The sequence below is a fragment of the Balaenoptera acutorostrata genome, chromosome 1 (assembly GCF_949987535.1).
Source record: "Balaenoptera acutorostrata chromosome 1, mBalAcu1.1, whole genome shotgun sequence".
Lineage (NCBI taxonomy): Eukaryota > Metazoa > Chordata > Mammalia > Artiodactyla > Balaenopteridae > Balaenoptera > Balaenoptera acutorostrata.
Window position 1 is genome coordinate 12,283,631 of NC_080064.1, and position 12,729 is coordinate 12,296,359.

Here is a 12,729-nt window from a genome sequence, read left to right on the forward strand (position 1 = left end):
TGTCTACACTGCCAGGGCAGGGCGCTCCTGCCCGCCCTGCCTCCCCAGCTCTGGGGACTGAGTGCCGGCCACTCGGGATCAACCCGGGAGAATCCAAGCTGTCCCCAAGACCTCTTGTTGAGCTGCTACCCCGGGGCTGGCCGGAGGGTGCCCAGCCTGCCAGGCCTAGGAGGAGCTCTGCAGCCCTCAAGCCCCTCGGCACTGCAGCCTCCAGGGCCTCACAGCTGGGAGGAAAGGGGTGGACACCTGGAAGAAGCAGGTGTGGAGGCCACAGAGGTGGGGTTCTGGGCAGGGCGGCCCTGCCTCTGGTTCTGATTGGGACTTGGGTGATGCAGGGTGGCCCTGGTAGGAGAGAGGTACCATGGGGCAGAGGCCGTGGTGGGCAAGGTGTTGCTGGCCCCCCACCTGAGCAGCCTGGCACCTGGCAGTAGTGCCCAGGGCTGGGAGGTCCCTTCTCACCAGGCACAAAGGTCCATTCCCATGCCTGGGCCTCTGCTCCAGAGAACCACAGCCCAGGAGCGGCTCCCACCAAGAGGAGGGGCAGGACTAGGGGGCAAGTCCTTACCAGGTGAGCGACCAAAGCTACAGGGTCACTCCTTGAGACACAGTGGCCCTTATTTTTCCATCTCCTACCCACTCAGGGCCCCCAGGCAGGGGGGGATGTGGGCCGCCTATTACTGAGTGAAGCACTGTGCTAGGCGTTCTTCACACATCTGTAATCCTCCAAAGAACCTCTGCAGTGGGTATCCATATCCCCATCTTACAGATGGAGAGACTGAAGCTCAAAGAAAGGAACTGACTTGCCCAGGGCACACATAAGAGCAGCTCCTGGGATTCCAGATCAGTTCCCCAGAACTCCGGAGCCCTCTGCCCTCACTGGCGGTGGGACCACAGACTGTGGGAGCCAGCCTGGAAGACTGAGGCCGGGAAAGGGGACGGCACACAGTGGCAGGGGTGGGGGTGGGGGGGCAGTTGCTGAGTTGCTGAGACGAGCCTCCCAAGCAGCTGCCTCTTGCCCAGGGCCCTGAGCTACAGCAGGACTGGCCAAGCCGGAGGGAGGACAGCAGCACCAGCCCTTTGCCCCAGGGACAGAGGGAAGGCTGGAGGACCAGAGGGGCAGGAGGAGGCGTCTTGGCTGATTGGCACTTTCTGCCCCACCCCCCCCACCCCCACCCCCACCCCGCGTCTCCCTTGGGGCCCCAGTGACCTTTCCCCCAGATCCCAGGGTCCAGGCCCTCCCCCGGCGGGGAGGTGTGGGGGACGTAGGCAGCTGGGATTGGTCCAGAGCCGGCGGGGGCGTGTCCCAGGCTCCCAGGAAGGAGCAGAGCAGGTGGACTCCTGAGATAGAGCAGGGCCGCCTGGCAGCAGCCGGCTTCTCTGACCCGGACCTCTGCCCTCCAGACATGGCCCCAGTCTCCCTCGATCCCCAGCCCTGTGGTCCTGTGGGGGTGAAGACAGCCTAAGCACCGCCACGCCAGGGCCCGTGCCCATGCCCCTGACACGGGCACAGCCGGCCCCTGGCCCGGAGGCCATGGAGACGGTGGCTCCAGCTGTGGACCTGGTGCTGGGCGCCTCGGCCTGTTGCCTGGCCTGTGTCTTCACCAACCCCTTGGAGGTGGTGAAGACGCGGCTGCAGCTGCAGGGGGAGCTGCAGGCCCGGGGCACCTATCCTCGGCACTACCGGGGCTTTGTGGCCTCTGTGGTCGCTGTGGCCCGTGCAGATGGGCTGTGCGGCCTGCAGAAGGGGCTGGCTGCCGGCCTCCTGTACCAGGGCCTCATGAACGGCGTCCGCTTCTACTGTTACAGCCTGGCATGCCAGGCCGGGCTCGCCCAGCAGCCGGGTGGCACCGTGGTCGCGGGCGCGGTGGCAGGGGCACTGGGAGCCTTCGTGGGGAGCCCTGCTTACCTGGTGAGTGCCTTGTCTCCATCTGCTCCCACCCTGTGACCCAGCTCCCATGGGGGCTCTGCAGCCTCCTGGGCTGGCCTCCGTGGAGCAGATGGGGTGGGGCTGCTCCCCAGGACGTCCCTGCCCAGGCCTGGAATCTGCCCCTTGGTCCAGGGCACCAGGGCCTCGCCCTGAACCTTGCTCCCCTGGGGCCCCTGCCCCACTGGTCCTGAGCCGGGGGAGGGGGCAGAGGGTGGCAGGAGGTGTGCTGGCTCAGACCCACGTGGTCGCTTGTCTTGCTGCGTGCCCTGTGCAAGTTAAGCATAAAGCTTCCATCGAGAGAGGGCCCCACATCCTAGCCTGGATGCTACGGTCATCATCTCTCTTGGTCCCCAGAGCAGTCTTCCCAGGGTGAGCAGGCAGGCCGAGAGAAGGTTAAGTAACTTGTCCCAGGTCACAGCCAGATGCAGACCCAAGCCGACGCCAGAGCCTCACCCCCAACCCTATTCCACACCCCCCACAAAGCTGCAGGTGTGGGCTCAGGGAGGTGTGGGTGTCAGGGCCCGGGGAGGGGTGCCCTCAACACGCACAGCTTGTCCAGGCTCTTCTAAGGTTCCGTCCCCAGGCCCTGTGTCACCTCTGCTCTCACAGGTCAAAACGCAGCTGCAGGCCCAGACGGTGGCCGCGATGGCTGTGGGACACCAGCACCCTCACCAGGTGGGGACCGTCACTCCCCGGAGCTTCCCCGGCTGGGTGGGCTGGATGGGCCCCTGGGCGGGCAGGGGCCGCCCGGTGACCCTGTGCCCTCTCCCTGCAGAACGTCCTGGATGCCTTGGGGACCATCTGGCGGCAGCGGGGCCTGGTGGGGCTGTGGCAGGGTGTGGGTGGGGCCGTGCCCCGGGTCATGGTCGGCTCGGCTGCTCAGCTGGCCACCTTCGCCTCCGCCAAGGCCTGGGTGCAGGAGCAACAGGTGAGGAGCTCCCACCCACACCCAGGAGCACAAGGGCCTCCGGCCTCCTTTCTCCCTCTCTGTCCGGGCCCTTATCGCGCCTCCACATCTCCAGCTGGACCCCACGCAGGGAAGCCCAGGGGCTGGTGACAGGCCCCTTTAGAAAGCCGAGGGCCCTGACTCTGCCCTCAGGGCCGTGATTCTGGCCCTCGGGTCCAGCAAGAGTGGAGAGTCAGCAGTGAACCCTCCAGCTGCAAAGGAGCTCAGGGCAGTGGGGGGTGGGGGTGGGGAGTGGCCGGAGGGGCCTCATCTGCCCCCCTTTCCCTAGCTCTTGCAGCCCCCGGGCGCTGAGAGGATGGGGTGGGCACCACGTCGTGGGGTGGAGGGCACTACAGGGCTCAGCAGCCTGTATGTCCCCACAGTGGCTCCCAGAGGACAGCTGGCTGGTGGCCCTGGCCGGGGGCATGATTAGCAGCGTAGCTGTGGTCACAGTCATGACCCCCTTCGACGTGGTCAGCACGCGGCTGTACAATCAGCCTGTGGACGGAGCGGGCAGGGTGAGCAGGGGACAGAGTCGGGGAGGGCGTGGGAGCTGGACAGCCTCCCCCAACACACACACACATACACACACACACACACAGAGCCAGAGACACGGAGAAGTGTGACATACACGCACACACATTAATTCGGCTTGTTTGCTGAACACCTATGTCCCAAGCATGTACTAAGCATTTTCACACCTGGATTCTATTCTGTCCTCACAACAACTTTCATTCTCCTGATGAGGAGACTGAGGCTCAGAGAGATCAAGTGACTTGCCTGAGGTCACACAGCCGGTAGGTGGAGGAGCCTGAACTGGAATCGAGTCCTGACCCCACAGCCTCACAGACGCACAGGGGCCATCACGTACACTGGTGCAAGGCGTGCCCAACACAAAGGTGCCCTCCACGGGCTGAGTTAGCGGTGAAATCCACCTGCATGCCACTAACCAAGCTGAGCCCCTGGCCTGGGGCTGTGGCTGCCTGGAGGAAGAGGCCCCTTTTTAACTTTCACAGCCCGAAGGGTTACTATTACGTGATTTGCCGAGCTTGGGGGAGTGCCCTTTCTGAGGTGCCACAGAAGCCCTTACACACAGACACACCCCGTTGTGCCAGCCAGGGCCCCACGACGCCTGTAGTGATGTCTGCCCTGTGTCTGTCCCCAGGGCCGGCTGTATGGCGGCCTCGCCGACTGCCTGGTGAAGATCTGGCGGCAGGAGGGCCCCCTGGCGCTCTACAAGGGTCTGGGCCCCACCTACCTGCGCCTGGGTCCCCACACCATCCTCAGCATGCTCTTCTGGGATGAGCTCCGGAAACTGGCCGGGCGGGCCCAGCACCAGGGCAGCTAGGCGGCGTCCTTCAGCCTGACACAGCCGGGCCCTTGGCAGGAAGTGACGGCCCGCGCTGGGAATGGCCGTCCCGGAGCCCGCCCAGGCCCAGGCCCTGCCGCAGGTTCGGGGAGGGTGTAGACAGCTGTGGTCAACCCAGCCCCGTGGCCCACCCAGGGCCAACAGATCCGCCTTGAATCACCACCCACTCTGTTCTCCAGAAAGCTCTTCCCTCTCTGTCCTGGGTAACCTTATCTCATTGTTCTAATAACCGCTCCAGGGCGTGAACATCACCGTGAGCTGGGCCGCTTACGTGCACCAGCTCGCTTAGTCCTCACACAGTACGAGACAGTAAAATGCTGTTACTGATTCGGAAGCGGAGGCTCAGAAAGGTGAAGTGCTTTGACCAAAGCCACACAGCTTTGAAGGGGCAGAGAACCCAGCTTTGCCCAGCCCAGACCTGTGCCCTTGGCAAGAGCCAGGACCATGGGTGCTGGGTGCCCCTGAGGGATCACTGTACATGTGGGGACGCCCTGGGGAGCATCGTGAGGCCATAATGTCATCGTCTGTGTTAGACTGGCAGGGCCGCTGTCATAGAGGACCTCAGACTAGGCGGCTTAAACAACACAACGTTATTTTTTCGTAATTCTGATCAAGGTGTCGGCAGGGTTGGTTTTCTCTGAGGCCTCTCTTCTTGGCTTGTAGGTGGCCGTCTTCTCCGTGTCCCCACATGGTCTTCCCTCTGTGTGTCTGTGTCCTAGTCCCTTCTTATAAGGACACCAGTCATATTGGATTAGGATCCACCCTTAATGACCTCATGTTAACTTACTCATCATTACTTCCTTGGAGAATTGCTTTCTTTAGGACCCTGCCTCCAAAGAATCGCATTCTGAGGTTAGAACTTCAATATACGAATCTGGGGAGGGGAAGGGGACACAATTCAGCGCATCAACTGAGGGCTTTTACTGAGGGTCTCCTAGGTGCCCAGCACTGTGGACATTTGCACAGATTCTCACGACAGTCCTGAAAGGTAGCGCTTGATGGTGCCCATTGTTCAGGTGAGAAGACTCAGGTCCCGGGAAAGGAAGTGACTTGCCCAAGGTAGTAGAGCTGGGCGTCCTCATCCCAGGCTCTTTCCCCACGCTGCAGCCACCCTCCCACCATGGGCGTGTTCCTAAGGCCTGCACCGACCTTTGTTCTAGGGAAGTGGATGCTGAGCCCCTGAAGGGGCAGGACTGGCCGAGAAGTCAAGCAGCCTGAACTACCTTCCCTGCCACACCCCATGTCTGCAAAGAGCTGCTCCCCAGGGGCAGCCCTACTGCACACTCCAAACCAATAAAGTTTTCTATTTTGTCTACTTCAACGACTCCCCCCTGCTGGCAGCCTCAGTCTCCCGACCCCTGAACCCACACCCGTGGCTCTCTCTCGGTCTGAGAAAGGAGGAGCCAAAAGAACGGGAGCGAGCCAGCCCCGCCCCTCAGGCCAAGTGAGGCCTGCCACCTAGTGGACACGGGGAGGATCGTCAAGGCGGACTGCCCTACGGCGCAGGAGGGGAGGGCCCAGCGCTGGATCCCAGCACCGGGCTGTGGCGGGAGAGACGCCCCCCTCCAGACCTTGGGCTGAGAGGGAAGAGCCTGACCTCAGGCTGTGGGGAGATCGAAGCCCCCCTTCCAGACCTTGGGCTGAGGGGGGGACCCAGACCGGAGGCTGGGGGAGGGCAGAAGAGGCGAGGCCTGGGGCTTCAGGAAGGGATGGGTGGCAAGGCCCAGGGGTGGGTTGGTCTCTGTCCTGAGAAAAGCAGGACAGAACCAGCCCACCCAGAGATGCCCCCCACCACATGCTGCCCAAATGGGGAGCCCCTGGGCAGCGGTGTTAACCCAGCAGCCCAAAGGTTTAAGGCCCTGGCTCTCCTCCCCTCCCCTCTCCTCCCCTCCCTTCCCCTCGCCTGGGCTTTTGACCCCTCCCAGCCCCTCCCCTCGTCTCCACCACCTTTGCCCGGTGGTGGTGACGTTGCGGTCTCGCTGGCGCAGACCAGGCCGGAGGCTGGGGCTGGATCCTGGCGGCCATGCTCTCCCTGCTGTCCCTCCCCTCCTGGCTCCCCAGCCTCCCCTCCCTTGAGTGGGGCTCCAGCCTCCTCGACGCCCTCCTGCAAGGTGAGCGCCTCCCCCATCCCCTCAGCCCCGCCCCCTCCGGGACTCCAGCCCAGCGCAAGACGAACGCCACCCACGTGCGTCTCCCACCGCCCCCTCCTCTAACCCTACCAAGCTACCTACCCTCCCCACTAACCCCGTCAGGCCTCGTCGGGGCCTGCGGAGTCTCCGTCCTGAACAACCTCCTGAAGGTCTACTTCTTCGTGGGCTGTACCAAGTGAGTGCCCGCCTCCCCGGCCCCCTCCCAGCCCCCTGGAGCCCACACTGCATGCGACTCCGGCCTCCTCCGAGGGGAGGACTGGGAGGAAGAGACCACCTGTCCCTAACCCCCAGGGTGTGGCTGGGGGCACCGGGACCCCCTCCAGGGACGAGGCTGGTGGTTCTGCCCCTCTGCCCGTGCCCCCTCTGCCTCCACAGTGACCCGGAGCGGCGGCTTGAAAAGGAGCGGCTGCGGGCCCAGTGGGCCTCGCTGGAGACCGTGCACCTGGCAGGGCTGGCCCTGATCCTGACCGTCGTGGGGGTCCGGGTGGCCGCCCTCGTGGTGCTCGAGTTCTCCCTCCGGGCTGTCTCCATGCTGCTTTCCCTGGACAAGGTAAGACCACAGGCAGGTGGTGGGTGAGGACGGCCCGGCCCTGGGCCCTAGTTTTCACCCCCAAATACAGGAAACTGGGCCCAGTTGTCACCGCCAAAGCCGAGTCTCCACTCAGAGTGGACACCACCCCAGTCCAAGAAGATAACACAGCAGCTCCCAGATGTCGAGAGCTTCCCATGAGCCAGGCCCTGTGCTAGATGCTTTGAGTGCATCATCTCATCCTCAGAACCACAGGGGGTAAAAGTCTGCTGTGATCCCGATCTCACACGTGGGAAACTAAGGCTCAGAGATGCTACGTGGCTTATCCGTGGCCAACAACCAGCAAGAAGTAGAGTCGGGCTTTGAACCCAGGTCTCGAAGGCTTTGAGCCACCACCCTTCAGCAGGCAGATAGGTCCCAAGTAATCATCATGGTTGAAATTAAGCTGAGAGAAATGATCCCAGTAGGGCTTGACCTGAAGGCAATATTCCCTCTTTGGGAACAGCCCCTGAGGTTCCTTCGGGCCCCGGCCTCCCACAGAGTGGACCATCTGTGCCTTGACACCCTCTGGGTCCCCGCGCGGTGAGGAGTGGCCTGAGCCCTCACAATCGTGGCCCCTCTCTGCCACCTCCCCCGCCCAGGGCGCCCGGGGCACCGAGAGGCTGCAGCTGTACCTACTGTGCCAGTACTCACTGGGCTGTGGGCTGACCTGCAGCCTGAGCTTCCTGCAGGAGGGCGCCCCGCAGCGCATGCTGAACCTGCTGCTGGGCCTGGGGCTGGCCGCGCTGCTCAGCTCGGGCACCCGGCGCCTCCGCCGCCACGTCTGCCAGCTCTACGAGCTGCACAGCAGCCAGCGCTACTGTGGGGTCTGCCTGGGCCTGCTGGCTGGCGCTCGCGGCCTCCCCCGGCTGCTGGGCCGCGCCCTGGCCGTGACCTTTGCAGTGGGCAACCTGGCAGCCGTGGCCCTCCTCAACCGGGACTTCCTGACCACCTCGGAGGCTGTGCGCTTCTGGATGCCGCTCACCATCTGCTACACCCTGCTGCTCATCTACATGCAGGGTGAGGGTCGCGGGCGGCAGTTCATTCACTCGGCACTCACATCCCACCGTCTGACCCAGGCCCAGCGCTGTGCTAGGCCCTGGGGAGGCCGACGACACTCAGACCCTGCCCCTGCCACCCCAGAGCACCCAGCCTGCTAGCAGGGGCCACGCAGTGGGGCAGCTCAGATAAGGGTGCAGCGTGCAGGGGGAGCCTGGAGACACAGTACTTGAATTGGGCCTTGAAGGATAAGCAGGAGCCCCTGGGAGAGATGAGGGAGCAAAGGAGATCCTGGCAGAGGGAACCATAAATGCCAAAGCCCAGAAGTGAGACAAGGCGTGAAAACAGTTGGAGTGTTGTCACGGAGGCAAGTGGTGCAGATGAGGCTGGCTGGGTTCACAGGGGCCTGATGAAGAGCTGTCATCATCCAGGCAAGGTAGTCTGATGAGAAGCCATTGCAGGGTTTTAAGCAGGGGAAAGTGGCCTGATCAGATCTGGGCTCTAGGAGGAGCCACCTGGCTGCAGAGTAGTGATGGGATGGAAGAGTCAGGACAAGGAAGGGCAGTCAGGCAGGCAGAGCAGCAGGTGCAAAGGCCCTGAGGTGCGAATGAACCTAGCATGCTTGGTGAAAACTTGGATCGCTGGGGCTAGAGAGCAAGGGGGACCAAGTCAGAGATGAGATGAGGTCAGAGAGGGGACTCCAGTCACATGGGGCAGGACCTCACAAGGTGAGGAGTTTGGAGTTTACTCCAAATGCAGTGGGAAATCCTGGGAGGATTATAAGCAGAGGAATGATTTCATCTCGTTAGTGTGTTGAGAAGGCTACCGGCTGCTGAGTACACACTGAGTTGTAGGGTCAAGATCAGAAGACGGGAGCCCAATGAGAAGCCTGCTGTGAGAGATGAAGGGGGCTGGGACCCAGATCTACTTGGCAGAAAGAGCTCATAGGGCTTACTGATGGATCGCACGAGGGAGTGCAGGAAAGAGGAGTCAGGACAACTCCTGTCCTGACTGCAGGGGGAGGCTGTGGGTGGGCAGTGAGGCCTGGGAGGAAGAAGCGCCCCTGTAGTTGCTCGGAGTGGGGGTGGGTGAGGAGGAAGGGAGCGGGGCTGCCTGGGGAGGGGAAGGCACGCGCCGAGGAAAGCGGGAGGGGGAGCTGGGGGATCCAGGCAACCGACTCAGCTGGACCTCAGGGCAGGCAGGCAGGCAGACGGGGACGGGGACGGTGACGGGGACCGTGTCTCTGTAGAGGAGCAGCAGCGGCATCCCGGCCTGCAGAGCCAGGTCCAGACGGTGCTGGTACGCATGTGCGGCCTCTTGCTGCTGCTGCTGACCGTGGGCCGCTGGCTGGACCTCCTGGGCATCCTCATCTCCCTGTTGGGCGAGCTCTGGTGTCTGCTGGGCACCCGCACCCTGTTTGATCTTTGCCAGATACAGGTGGGCACCCCCTCCCTGAACGTGCCCCAGACACTGAAGCCCCGCTCCAGACAGCCCTGGGAGCCTCGACAAGTTTTCAGAAGAGCCGGGGTGACCTTTCTTGGGGTGGGGGTCGGAGGCAGCTGGAATCCCCTCTCCCACCTGGGGTTAACTTTTGACCCCTCGGTAGCCAGGGTCACTAGGAACGGGATGGGCGCCCCCCACCCTATCCAGTGCCCCAGAGGCCCCTGAACGGGAGGAAGGCCCTGAAAATCGGAAGGCTGAGGCCCCCCTGCGGGATGGGGGAATTGAGTGGCGCCCTCCATCCTTTCTTCCCTGCCTGCCCTCAGGATTTTCCACCCCAGAGGCCTTCCGCGTCAGCTCCAAGCCAGCCCCAGCCCTCGGCACCTGCCCAGCCGCAGGGGACGGCCCCCTCCTGACTTACCTCAGCAGGGACTTGGAGTCTCTCAGAGCCGCCCGGGCTCACCTGGCGGCAGAATGGCAGGGCTGCCCCCCACCTGGAGCACTGGGGACCCCCCGGGAGGGAGGGGAGGATTTGGGGCTGGGCCCCGCAGAGGGTGGGGACACATGGAGGCTGCTGGGTTAACCCTTTTTCTCAGGGTGGGCAATGGATACAGCCCCTCAGCCCTGCCTTCCCGGAGCGTTGGGGGGTGGGGAGAGATTGTATCCTCAGAATGGCTTCCCCCTTTGCCAACCTCCCTTGCCCTTTCCACAAACAATAAAGGTGATTCTCTCAGATTTGTCTCAGAATCATGAACACGCAGAGAGGTGAAGGGGCTTTTCTAAGGCCACAAAGCTCTCCGACTGAGGCAGGCTCCTGGGATATGGGCCAGCTGGGTCCCTGGGGTTCAGGAATTTAATATTGAGGTGGCTGAGGAGGTGATGGGGATGCAGTGGCGTGGATGGGCACATGGTCTAGGACTCACCTGCTTCTTGGGTGGATGATGCCCGCATCCTGTCCCATCCTAGGCTAAGAAACAACTGGAGGGAGTACGATGCTTAGGCCTCTGTCGGTGCCCTTGGTCCCCAGCCTCTGACCCTGACACGAGGATCCTTCCCGTCTCAGCCCTGTTCAGCCTTGTATCCCCTGCAGGGCCCAGCTCATGAAGGCCACAGAGTATATGGAAAAAGGTTGGGTACCAGCTCCTCTGCTTACCTGCTGTGTGGCCTTGGGTAGGCCACTGCCCCTCTCTGAGCCTGTCAGAAGAACAACTACCATGTGTTGGGCACTGCACTGAGCATTTTTATTATCTCATTTCAACATCAGCCCCAAGAGGCAGGTACTCTTATCCCTTTTTAGATTCAGAAACCGAGGTTCAGAGAGACTAAGTAACTTGCTCAAGGACACACAGCTAGTTGGTGGCAAGGCAGGATTTGAATCAGGCAGCCTGACCCGCAGAGTTCAAGTGCTGTGCATTTTCCCTGCTACCCACTTCTTGTTGAAGAATTGGGGCTAGGGAAACTAACAGAGGTGGGCATAAAAAATACGGCAGGTCCATTCCTGGTAGGTTCTGGAATGTTGTTCCCACCACCTTTTGTCCAGGTTAGCCTGAGGCTCTACCCACACCCATGTTCTCCTGGCCCAGGCACCCAGCCCACAAGGCAGTTTGTGTCCATGGGGATTGAGGGCCCCAACTCAGGGGCCCTTTCCCAGGAGGGACCCCACAGAGCAAAGGAGACTCCCAGCCAGGGGGCTTCCAAAGGGGTTGTGAGGGTCAGGTTGTCTGGGAGAGGCAGGGGAGGCACCAGGGAGGAGGTGGGACCTGGAGAAGGTTGTTCGAGGATTCCGGGCTCTAATGGGTCCCACTTCTCAGCAAAGCCCACCGTGGTCACCCAAAGTCTACTGCTTTGGAGCAGACAGAGTCTGGCCTAGGATTCCACTCCCCACCCTGGGTGCACCTGAGATACAGGGACAGGCTGGTCCCAAGGCCAGACGGGGTGGTTTCAGCTCATGGCCACCAACAGACAGTTCGAGCCCAACTTCTGATCCCCTGCTCTCCATCCCACCCCCAGGAGTGGCCTTTCAGCCCCAGAGTAGCTGAGGTGGGGGAAGTGCCTGTGGGTGCCCCTCCCCCAATACAGAACCCAGCCCACCTCTGCCTGGGAGTGTGCTTGGTTCCCTCTGGGCAGGAAACTTGCTCCAGTCTGGGAGGAAATGGCTCAGTTAGGTGAGCACAGGGCCAGCCCCTTGCCAGAGCCAGACTGGACACCGGGTTCCAACTCGGGCCTGATGTTTTTGCTGGAAGGTTCCCTGGCCTCCCAGCCCCCCATACAGCCCAGGACCCAGTGGGGACAGGGCTGGGAGGAGATTGGACTTGGCAGTCCTTTCCTTTTTATGGGCACAGGGACTGTTTTCCAAACAAAAATTGGGCCATGTGGGCTGGAATAGTATTCTTTTCTTATCTGTTAAATTATTTTTGTGAAAAATCTGACAAGGGTATAAAAATTCGATCACTCTAGTGAGCCCTACCAAACAAAGAGAACTAGGCCTGAAGTCCAGAGGGCAGAGGAAATCGAAAAGGTATGGTCTGCAACAGGGGCATGAAGCTGAACTTGTTCTGCCACAGACCATGAGATCCCAGATCCTGGGCCCGAAACAGCATCCTTCTGAAGAGGTGGGAAACCCGAGCCCCAGTCCCTGCTAAGAGGGAATGGTACCTCTGGAGCACCTGGGATTGGGGTGAGCCTTCCTCCTCCCTCCTGAGCCCTCCCACCTGTGGGTTTTCTGAGCTATGGCATTGTCCCTCTTGATGTCCTGCATTCCTTCCCCTATTACTGAACATCTGCAGGGGGCGAGGCTCTGGGCCAAATACTGAGGATGAGCAAGATGCACAAGTAGCAACTGGTGCTGGGAAAAAAAAAAAAAAAAATTTGGGTATGGGGATAGAGTGACAAGGGTGAAGGAGGGTGTATTTGTTATCTACAGCTATGTAGCAAATGACCCTGAAACAGCAGCGTGAAACAACAGACACTTATTGTCTCACTTTTTCTGGGGGTTGGGAATCTAGGTGCAGCTTGGCTGGGTGTTCTGGCTCAGGGTCTCACTGGCTGGGTGTTCTGGCTCAGGGTCTCACAGGCCACAGTCAAGGTGTCACCCAAGGCTATGGTGTCATCTTAAGGCTCGACTGGAGCAGGATCCACTTCCAGTCTCACTCACATTGCTGTTGGCAGGATTCAGTTTCTCATGGGCTAGTGGACCGAGGGGCTCAGTTCCTCTCTGGCTATTGGCCAGGGTCTCCCTCAGTTCCTTGCCACGTGGGCCTCTCCACAGGGCAGCCCACAACATGGCAGCCAACTTCCTGACTGTGGAAGTCACCGTCACCATAGAAGTCA

At 61.5% G+C, this 12,729-nt stretch overlaps 2 protein-coding genes across 4 annotated transcripts; both read left to right on the forward strand.

Annotated features, from left to right (window-relative positions):
* The first annotated feature begins 1,488 nt into the window (after positions 1-1,488).
* SLC25A34 (solute carrier family 25 member 34) lies at positions 1,489-4,846 on the forward strand. 2 transcript variants are annotated; one of them, XM_007174971.3, is made up of 5 exons: positions 1,489-1,909; positions 2,537-2,602; positions 2,703-2,855; positions 3,257-3,391; positions 4,039-4,846. In XM_007174971.3, exons 1-5 carry the CDS (start codon positions 1,490-1,492, stop codon positions 4,219-4,221), a joined length of 957 nt encoding a protein of 318 aa, XP_007175033.1. In that variant the 5' UTR covers position 1,489; the 3' UTR covers positions 4,222-4,846. The 2 variants fall into 2 exon arrangements, with proteins under 2 accessions (XP_007175033.1, XP_007175034.1); XM_007174972.3 differs by lacking the exon at positions 2,703-2,855.
* On the forward strand, positions 4,223-10,132 carry TMEM82 (transmembrane protein 82). Of its 2 annotated transcripts, none has more exons than XM_007174969.2 (6): positions 4,223-4,324; positions 5,403-6,567; positions 6,768-6,942; positions 7,563-7,980; positions 9,209-9,396; positions 9,726-10,132. In XM_007174969.2, exons 2-6 carry the CDS (start codon positions 6,266-6,268, stop codon positions 9,813-9,815), a joined length of 1,173 nt encoding a protein of 390 aa, XP_007175031.2. In that variant the 5' UTR covers positions 4,223-4,324; positions 5,403-6,265; the 3' UTR covers positions 9,816-10,132. The 2 variants fall into 2 exon arrangements, with proteins under 2 accessions (XP_007175031.2, XP_007175032.2); XM_007174970.2 differs by lacking the exon at positions 4,223-4,324 and having other exon boundaries at positions 4,847-6,353; positions 6,495-6,567.
* Positions 10,133-12,729: the final 2,597 nt, after the last annotated feature.

Bases quoted from the DNA above. Each gene is read 5' to 3' on its own strand.
- SLC25A34 (XM_007174971.3), top strand. From the start codon at position 1,490: ATGCCCCTGACACGGGCACAGCCGGCCCCTGGCCCGGAGGCCATGGAG. The intron at 1,910-2,536 runs GTGAGTGCCTTG...CTGCTCTCACAG, and splicing joins TGGGGAGCCCTGCTTACCTG to GTCAAAACGCAGCTGCAGGC. The intron at 3,392-4,038 runs GTGAGCAGGGGA...GTCTGTCCCCAG, and splicing joins CTGTGGACGGAGCGGGCAGG to GGCCGGCTGTATGGCGGCCT.
- TMEM82 (XM_007174969.2), top strand. From the start codon at position 6,266: ATGCTCTCCCTGCTGTCCCTCCCCTCCTGGCTCCCCAGCCTCCCCTCC. The intron at 6,943-7,562 runs GTAAGACCACAG...TCCCCCGCCCAG, and splicing joins TGCTGCTTTCCCTGGACAAG to GGCGCCCGGGGCACCGAGAG. The intron at 7,981-9,208 runs GTGAGGGTCGCG...GTGTCTCTGTAG, and splicing joins GCTGCTCATCTACATGCAGG to AGGAGCAGCAGCGGCATCCC.